Source organism: Propithecus coquereli, unplaced genomic scaffold (genome assembly GCF_000956105.1).
Source record: "Propithecus coquereli isolate 6110/MARCELLA unplaced genomic scaffold, Pcoq_1.0 Scaffold54, whole genome shotgun sequence".
Lineage (NCBI taxonomy): Eukaryota > Metazoa > Chordata > Mammalia > Primates > Indriidae > Propithecus > Propithecus coquereli.
The window spans coordinates 1,926,909-1,937,123 of record NW_012151285.1 but is presented as its reverse complement, the minus strand read 5'-3'; the positions used below and the strand labels follow the sequence as shown (position 1 = coordinate 1,937,123).

General features: G+C 39.7%; 1 protein-coding gene across 1 annotated transcript in view; it reads right to left on the bottom strand.

The window, feature by feature from the left end:
• Nucleotides 1-8,886, bottom strand: part of SYNJ1 (synaptojanin 1) — a 99,584-nt gene extending 90,698 nt beyond the window's left edge. The window contains exons 1-2 of the mRNA XM_012657335.1: nt 8,792-8,886; nt 7,665-7,810 (exon numbers count right to left, since the gene is read on the bottom strand). Coding sequence (XP_012512789.1) covers nt 7,665-7,810; nt 8,792-8,886 — 241 coding nt within the window. The remainder of the gene's footprint in view (nt 1-7,664; nt 7,811-8,791) is intronic.
• Between the last annotated feature and the right edge of the window lie 1,329 nt (nt 8,887-10,215).

Genomic DNA, 10,215 nt, shown 5'->3' with positions numbered 1-10,215 from the left:
GCAATTTTTTAAAAATACAATATGCAATTGTATTAAAATAAGATATGCAATTTTTAAAGCTATATCTACTTTTGGTACTTTAGTCTACTCCACTCTTTTATTGCTTTCTATGCTTCTTTAAAGTTTCACTTATTCAGACTTCATCACCTCAAAATTTTTATTATTTTTTTTATATTTGAGACAATGTTGCCCAGGCTAGAGGGCAGTGCTGTCATGATAGCTAACCACAACCTCAAACTCCTGGGCTCAAGCTATCCTCCTGCCTCAGGCTCCCAAGTAGCTGGGACTGCAGAGGCGCATGCTACCATGCCCAGCTAATTTTTGTATCTTTTGTAGAGACAGGCTCTCACTCTTGCTCAGGCTGGTCTTTAACTCCTGGCTTCAAGAGATCCTCCTACCTCAGCCTCCCAAAATGTTAGGATTACGGGTGTGAGCCACCATCCCCAGCCTCCTATAAATATTCTTAAACTTTGTTCTGGGATAGTTATTTGGAAATTAAGATATTTGAAACAGTGTGATCCCTTTGGGTCTTCTTTTTAAGCTATGTTAGGTAGGACCAGAGTGGAATTTAGTCTGGGGCTACTTTGCCCCATTATTGATGCAATGTACCCTTTTGAGTACTCAACCCAGTTCCCCATGTATTACAAGATTTCTCCACTCTGGCTATTCAGCAGAACTATTCCCAGCCCTATGTGAGCTCCAGAAATTTTTTCTACCTGCTCCTTTTTGGTAATTCTTTCCCTGCCTTGGATAGTTTCCTCACACTTTGGCACTGATCAGTACTCAGCTAATGTCTCAGGTAGAATCCTCTACAGATCTCCAGAGCTTTTCATGCAGCCATCTCCTCACTGGTACTCAGCCCCAAGAATTCTGGCAGCCTTGGTCTCCCCATATTCCCTACTCAGGGAGCCTGCCAAGCTTTGTCTGGGTGCATTTTCTGTTGCTGTGGCCTGGAAGCTCTCCAGGCAGTAAGCTGGAGCTATCATAAGGCCTACCTAATTGACCCTCTCTTGGGGGTCAATGTCCTGTGCTGCCTATTGTTTGATGTCTGAATATCATTCCATATATTTTGTTACTTTTGTTGTTGTTATTTAAGGTGGGAAGGTAAATCTAGTTCCTGTTACTCCACCATGGTCAGAAGCAAAAATCCTCTTCTAGTCCTGAGCTAGTTATATTTTATAGGACAAGTCAGAACATCTAATAGACCTGAAAATTTGTAATAAAAAGACATTTAATAGTGTTTTACTATTCAATGAGAGAGAAATTCTGCCTTTCCCTTTTATTTCCTCTTTGCAAAGTTAAGTGGTAAAGAAATGAAAGCACTTAGGAAATATTGGTTTGGCCCTACATGTAGGCTGATCCTGCTACCAGCCCAGGATAGAACAGTTTTTGGGTTGATTTTATTTTTAAAGAGCTGATATTTAAGTTGCTGTTTACTTTCTATTAAATATATACATCCAAAAATTATTTATAAAAAAATAAATTTTTCCAACCCTAACAAAGTGATATATAGCAAGTCTGAATTTCATCATTTCTGTGTTGAAAAAGTCAACTATAAAAAGTCATTTCTTCCCTCAACTTGCAAATGTTTCTTAAAAAGAGATAAGATACTGCCACTTATCTAAAGGTCAATCATGCTGACAGCATTTGGCAATTAGAAAAAACAAAATTATCCACACTGCTTGTCATTACCACTTACTACGCTTACCCAAAATTCTAGAAGCTGACATTTAACTTGGCCCAGCAAAGAAATTTTGGTTTTAATGACCTTACTTTAAATTAAACCATGTTTTCCCCTCCAATATATTAATAGTTTACCGGTAAAAACACAAGTGTAACAGTTTCTTCATTAAAAATACTACCAATTTCACTCTTAACTGTAAAGTCATCTACTGGCATTCTCTTTTTTTCACTCTTTATTTCTCACACCTAAAAATAACAGCCACCACCCTCACAAAAGCACAAACAATAATTACAGTGAAAAATATCAAATGGTAAGACTATATCATTGGAGCAGTCATTTGATCGTTACAAGCCTCAGTTTCCACATCTGTGAAATGTGGATAAAAGCAAAACTCACAGAATTGGATGAAACAAAGTGCATGAAATACCCTATTCTACTGAACTGTATGCTGAGATACCCCAGGGCATTGCAGCAAACTGCCAAAGAAGCCACAAGTAAGATACTTTAAATTGAAGGCAACACTGAGAACCTCAGTATATGCTGGATACCAGACAAACTATTAGCTTGAGGTGGTTCACAGTTGCAACATTAGATTGCAATGCATTCCTTGGATGACATATATTTGTGAAGCTGGGTTTTTGGTGGTTGTGTGATAAAAGCAAGTACCACTTGAAAAGCAGTGTGGAACAGGAAATGAGAAGGGCAGTCAGTGTTCAATCTGATTCCAAGATTTGAAAATTGTCTAGTGATCAACAGGCACACACATCCTATCAGCAAATAAATGTGGTTACTTATGAAGAAAATAAATTATTTTAAATTTATTCTGCATTTTTTTCATAATAGCTACTAAAGTTGTTAGGACATAAATATGGGTTAGACCTATTTAATAAACAGAACTATTAGGAATTGCCTGTGGCCTAGAGGTGCTGTTAAAAACTTAATGAGACAATAAGGGTGCCATGAAACAATAAAGTTTAGAAACCTCTGGCTTAATGTTGTGACTGACAGGGTAAGCCTCCAGTAAATGGCAACTATTATTTCATTATTATTACTCCTTTACACTGTGCCGTTTCATAGAAAAGACAGAATATTTCACATTCTGTGATAAAGGTCTCCAGAATATTGTCCTGTATTTATGACTCATATTTCCATCCATGACACAGGAAAAATTAGGTAGACAAAGTATCTCTACGTGGACAACCTGGTAAAACCAGGTCCAAAAGTTAAGTGATGTGGCCTTGCTGTCTACTAAAGTGCATGACTTGAGTCCTAATCTGACTCAAATTATACTACTTGGTAAACCTGAAAATAATTTCACCACTGGACAGATGAAACCAATTCATCCTTAGCCTCATACTAGCATGTGATATAGAAAAGAGCAAAAGCTTTCATTTTAAGAGTTAGGAATTTATATCACTACCTTACATCCCCATCTTTTAAACAGGGGATCCACAACTTCTGTTTTTAGAATCATTCTCCATTTCCCATGTATTCTCTTTACTCTATCTTCTATTTAGGATACAATTATGAAGTAAATTGTTTACTGAAGCATGAGATGGGTTGTAAATAATAACATTGTGGATTTAATGCATGTATCTGACTGCTTGTCCTTCCCTGTGATGATCTTTTTGTGTGTGTATAAACTGTAGAAAGACTAGGAACACTGAATCATACACTGACTCATACACAAAGCTGAGAGATTTCTTCTATCTCTTAATGAATTCGTTTCCAGGGGGGAAAAAATGTAGTGTCATAACTTGCTGGCCATCACACTTGCTGCTTATACTGGTACAGATGCAGCATACTGGTCACAGAGTCCACCTGCTAAATTGAACCACTGTCCCACAGACACCAAATTTCAGTTTAGGCCAGGCACAGTGGCTCATGCCTGTAATCTTAGCACTTTGGGAGGCCGAGGTGGCAGGACTGCTTGAGGCCAAGAGTTCAAGGCCAGTCTGAGAAAGAGCGAGACCCTGTCTCCACAGAAAAACAGATAAATGAGTTGGGTGTGGTAGAGCACACCTGTAATCCCAGCTACTCAAAAAAAACCAAACCAAAACAAAACAACAACAACAAAACAAAACCAAAAAAACAAAAAATAAAATTTCTTTTCTTTAAATGGAAAATAATTTCATTATTGACTTCTTCTGTTGCATTTATTTATTTTTAAAAACTTCTGAAATGTTCTTATCCTTAGATAACAGTTAGTATGTTTTTTAGTAATATACCCATTTTTAGCATTATTCATTTTTGAAAATTATTAGTACAGAAAATGTCAAATTAAACTGAAAAACAATTTTTTTTGAGACAGGGTCTTGCTCTGTCACCCAGTGCAGTGACATCATCATAGCTCACTGCAACCTCGAACTCCTGGGCTCAAGCAATCCTCCCACCTTAGCCTCCCACGTAGCTGGGACTAAAGGAGTGAGCCATTACACCTAGCCAAGAACAGTAATTTTAAAATAAATTGTTAATAGTATTTATAAAAGTCATAAATAACATTCATCAGACATTTTTAATTGGCATTTCAGAAAAACCTTAATAATGTGGTTAACCATTATTTCCATTAGGACTTTTCAGTGATGAATCTAAATAATGTGTAATATGTCCTTTATATCAGCAGTTCAATAGCAATTCTTTAAAATATAATAAACTATAGAAAAAGTTACCATATTTTTAAACATAATAACTATATGTTTGTCAACTTTGTAATCTAGTTTAGGTTAGTCTTTCCCTTGATGTCATTCATTTAATAACCATTTATTTTTAAAGTATGGGTAAAACACTGTGTACTAAGCACTGGGGATACAAGCATTACTGAGACACAACTTTTTCTTCAAAAAGCCCAGCATCCAGACATGGAAACCTGAACAGAGTTCCATATGATATGAAGGCACTATACTCAAAGTGCTAGCGGAGCATTAGCACTTGGTTCAGCCTGAGGGAAAACTACTTATTAATCCCATGATAGATAATAATAGCATTAAAATTCTGGAAACATGGATATTTTGGATAAAATCTGCAAGCCAAAAAAAACTGATCCCCTAATTTTTCATTGAAAGGTGTATATAAACTTTGCTCAGAAATAACCATCACAATCTAATTATATCAGAATCTCTGGGGGACTAGAGCCTAGGCACCAGTATTTGTAAAAGCTGCCCAGGTGATTATGACACTTATGTCATAGCATCATCACTGATTTAAGCTTAGAATCCTATCAACATAAAGACAGAGTCCTGAGGCCGGATTAGTGGACAATAGGATTGGTCTCTAAGGGGAACCATGTTCTGAGACTATTTTCACTGTATTTTCATTTGTAATCTACTTTTTGGTATGTGCTCATGATATGAAAGACAAAATTTCATCTTTGGTATCTCATGGCACTTCTGGCATAATCCAAGAAAATTAAGTGACTGCCAAACCTCAACACTGTATACTGACTAAAATGTCTAATATTTTAAACTTTACTCTTTAAAGCCAGAGCAACTAGAGAGCATTGAAATTATAAACTTTGGGTATGTGAAAACTAAGTCCCGCTAGGGTCACTTTTACCATCTATTTTAAAGAAAAACACCTGCATACATGCATTTAGAGAACAACAAAACCAGCACATAAAAAGTGCTCATCTTATGATACAGACTAAGTTCTACAGAAATGACAGGAAGGTAGAGATGTAAGTGAGCTGCAGTGATGAGGCAGATTCTCATGAAGGAAGAAGACCTGAGTGGGAATGCCAGGCTCGGACTAAAAAGGTAGAGAGAAACACTCTGGCAGTCTTGGGAGGAAGAAGGTGTAACAAGGAACAGCATGATGAAGGCTGGAAAAATCATCGTAATCTGAAAAAGCACTGAGAAAACACCAGAGTCTCCTTAAAGATCAACACTGGATAGATAAATGACAGGTTGAGGAGTTCGAACTTAATCTTGGTGAAAAATCGAGTTATACTTCAGTTTAATATAAAAAATTATTTTAGATGATTCTTCTGGTAGACTGATATGCAGGATGCACTAAAATTCAGAGATCTGAGATTGCTGAAGATAAGAGAACATGTCAGCATTTTCCAAGCACAATTCCCTCAATATAACAGGCATTTAAAAATTGTGAAGATTTTAAAAAACAAACACTGTATAGCACAATATAAACATTAGTATCAGTCCAAACTGAAGGCCAAATAATTTTATAAGTCAAATGATTGATAAGAAAGTTTCGTTAGCTCTTAAATATTAAATATTACTATAAAGTTTATAGAAGGAAAGATAGTAACATATCAAACAGATTATATATCCATTTATGCTTGCTTTACAGAAAGAGGCAATATTCAAGCATTTTTCTCTGAAGAATTACTTATATAGTCTAAATCTAATGAAAATAAATAGAATAAATAATAAAGACAACATTTAAATATTCTTTCTCCTTAAAATGAATATTAATGCCAAAATGGATGTTTTGGGGCCTTTAAAAAAAAAAAACAAGAAAACAAAAAAAACACCATTATCTGGCATAAAATATGGCTGCTGGAGGTTTTGGAAAGACAATTATTCTTAGGTTTCCTGACCTCGGAGTAAAGTACAGCAATAATCCTAAAAACTATAAGTAATACATATTTTGTAGCTGAAGATTTGACTTCTCATTATAATTATGAATAACCACAATTAAAGAAACATTAGAATTTAGACAAGATCAGTAAATAAGGTAATGTCACCAAAGACACAAGCAGCTGAAAAATGTTTTCCACACTAAACCAAACCTTCGCCCTCCCCAAATATTTTTAATTAAGAATTTATCAGTATAAGAATTATACTTGTATGCTATGGAAATTAATATTGTAGCAAGGTTTTTATTTAAATATAAAAACAATTTGAAGCAATTAAGTCCATACTGATTGAGTATAATGAATATTGTTTATACTTGTTCTTACAAAACATACAACCCCTCTCCTTCATTCAAACCATGTTTAACATATGTCTCGAAAATATATATTTCTTATACACCGTTCTTTGATTATGGATTTTCATTATGTTACTACCCTTTTCCGCATCAGGATAAAATTAAACTATTTTAGTCAGGTTAACTTATACTGAAGTTAATATTCTGTATGCAAAGATTAGGGCCTTTTGCTCTTCACTTATTAAGTGTGGAGAAAGTTAACAGTTTCAAATATGTAAGGGCTTGTATTTGCAAGCATGTCTTTCAAACACTTTTTAATTTATAATATAGAACCAGTAACTAAAATGATCTTCGCATACAAAAAACATGAAAAGAACAAGTAGTTAACACTAGAAAATCTCTAAAAAATACTATCACATTTGAAATAACACCAAACTGGGGCTATCTGCCTAAATCTTGCATTAAGAACGAACCATAATATTTAAATTAGTCATTTTCATTTCATCCATCTGCCGACAAAATAACCCAAACCTTAGTAGTCTATTTTTCTTGTGATGCAGTAATCCTTTTCTTTAAATTGGACTGTCAAAATAATTGTTAAATAATATGAAATCAATCACATATCTCACATGAAATTCTAGACGTTTACAATTCTCTCAATGAAAATATAAGGGCCTCAACAAAAGACACTCCGATAATATTGGATAATATTAGATAATATCTACTACTATAACTGATCTACAAGAAATTCTGTTCATTACAGGAAAAATATTAAGCAAGCCATTTTATGAGTTTATATGATATAATATAAACTGCAACAGTCTCTTTGGAAAAAAGATCTACTTTTGGAAGCAGAAGAACCCAAGAATGCAAAATCATGTTACCCGAACCTGCACCTCCCTGCACTCCCCCAACAAAAACCTGTTAACAAAAAGTTTACAGGAAGGTTTGATTAAAAGGAAAAAAAAGTATGATCTGCTAGATGAAATACAGTGAAAGGGTTGTCAGAGTCTTTTCTAAAAAATGGTTGCATCTGAATTACTACAAATCAAAACAGAGACCATGACCAGTTGGGCTGTCACAGATGACTTACAGAGCACGGCTACAGCCCCAGACTCGAACATGAGACATTCTTCCTTATGCCTAGTTTCCACTATGAGGCTGAAAGGTGGGGGGTCCAATTTGTGATAGATCCGAAATCCTTTGCTGAACGCCATTCTCCTTTCTTCAGAGGCAGCCCTGTGAAAACCAAGCAAAGCAAAGCAAATCAAGCTGGTGTTTCCTTCTGCAGCGAGGACCGCAAGGCATCCAGAAGTCCCTCCCTGCCAGGTTTTGATGGGGGGGGGGGTTGGGGTGGAAAAAAGGGAGCTCAGGAAGAGAATGGTTTATTCCAAAAGATAAGTCGTCACTTAATTTTACCAAAAAGCAAGAGAAAAGCTACCAATTCTCACGACAAAGCAAGACAAGGTTTTGGCACTGTTATGTCCACGAACGGTTGTGTTAAGATGAGTTTCCCGTTTAATTTATATTTACTGGAAGGAAAATTTTGGAGCCTATTTCGTTCGGAGTTGTTTATCAGCTTCCTGCTTCGAGATTTGTCACTACGTTGAAAGGGAACCGATTCGGAAACTTTAAGCGTTCCTTTGGGGGTAAAGGAAAGGAGGTGGGAGGAAAGGTTAACAAGCCTGGTTCAAAGCTCCTTAGGGGGCGGGAGGAGGGCAAGGATTATCCACCACGGGCTTTCCCAGAGGCGGCAATGAAGGGCAAGGGAAGCGGCACAGGTTACCACCGGCTGGGGGGACGGCAGGTGGAGCCGATAAATATTAATGGCCACCCAAGAAAAGTCACGACTCGGGGAACGGACCCGACTGGGGTCCTCGGGGGTCCTGAGTAGTCAACCTCCCAGGGGGTCGAAGGCGCCGAGTAGCCCAACCCCTCCATTATGCACCAGAAGAGAAACCCCGACACCCAGAAGGACTCGGCTCCTTCTTGCGTGCAAGCTGACAGCCGCTGTCACCACAGCCCCCGGCCCAACGCGGCGCCCCTCACAGCCGGTGGTCTCCTCACAACCCCGCCCGGCCTCCCACACCCGGGTCGCCCGCGGTCGCTCCTCACCGCTCCCGGGGAGGCTGCGGCGGCGGAGACTGCCTCAGGAAGCGCCCGCCAGGCTGCCGGTGGGTCTGGCCGCAGCCGCTCCCCGCCCCCCGCCGGCTTGCTCACCTCTTCTTCCGGCTCCTCCTCCTTCTCCTGCAGCCGCCGCTGCCACAGGCGCCGGAAGCGTCACTTCCGCTCCAACAAGCCCATCTCTTCCGCATTGCGCCACGGCTGAGGGCGGAAGACCCGCCCTTCGCGGGGAGTGGGCGGGGCGTGAGGAGGGAGGCTCCGCCCACTCTGGTCTGCCGGGAGGTGTCAGGCTTCTGCCCGCTGCCGCCGCCTCCACCTGGGCGAGCTTCGCCTCCGGCGGCGTGTCCCCCCCCCCCGGCCGCAGCTGCAGGTCCCACCGCCAGGGATGCCAAAAGAGGGAGGATCCGGCCTCCCTGGCCCCCTCACGTGGGCTCTTGAGAGCGTGAGCGCCGGGGAGGGACTTTGGGGAGACGCTGTGGGGGCTGAGTATTGATACGTGCCCGGCTGGGCGTCAGGACCACCCCCTGCCGCCTCCACCGGCTGGACCCGCGAAGGGAGGGCTCGGGACGGTCGGCAGGCCGGGCCAACCAGGTGGCGCCTGAAGAGCTGTCCATGGTGTCGCGCAGCAAACAGCCCCGGGTTCTTAGTGTGAGCTTCTGGGTAGGCAGCAGGAAGAAAAACTAATGCCTGCTTTCGAACAGTTCTGTTCACTCCCTTTTCTTCGCGTGTGTTCTGGAGCTGTCAGGAGTACGGTAGGAGAGAGTGCGCAGCTGAACACACGATGGAGAGTGGGAAGACAAAAACCAGGATCTCAAGACTCAAAAACATGGCTGTACCGACGCCGAGGCAACTGTGGTTGTCATTGAATGACGGATAGCGTTTGCCAGCCGTGGAATTTAGTAACTAAAGGCATCTAACCCGTTTATCTCATCTTCGTTTTCAACAAATCATGCTTTGCTGGCTAATATCAGTGTGTCCCATAGACTTCTCTTCCTGATTCCATATAAGAGACCTAAATATGAGAATGAAGTCAAAGCCAACAGGGCAGAAAGGAATTGAAAACCTGAAGAACCCAGCACTCTGAGAAACTGTTTCCACTTGCCTTTGCTTTTTCTTTACCTCTTCCCCTTCTTGTTTTAACAGCAAAAGCAGAATTTAAATTTGGTATGTTGCACAAAATTATTTCCTCCTTCAGGCCCTCTCATGTGACTGGATTTAACATTTCTTCATCCATTTTAGAGAAGCTGGACCCACCCTGGTTTCAGGACACTAACATAGCCATAATTAATTAGAAAAGAAGCCACTTCCTAGGCAAGAGAAATGAAAAGACACTTGGATTTAGTTCTGAGAACTGGAGGGGATTTCTCTCTCATTTAGTACTGTTTTCTTTAAAAAAGAAAACTGTTTTGCTCTTTGTAGTGGCTACCAACAGCAACCTCAAAATTAAGCTAATATTGAAATAATCTACTCATTCGTGGTTACTCGTTTTTTTCTTTCCAGAAGAGTACATTTCAATTGGG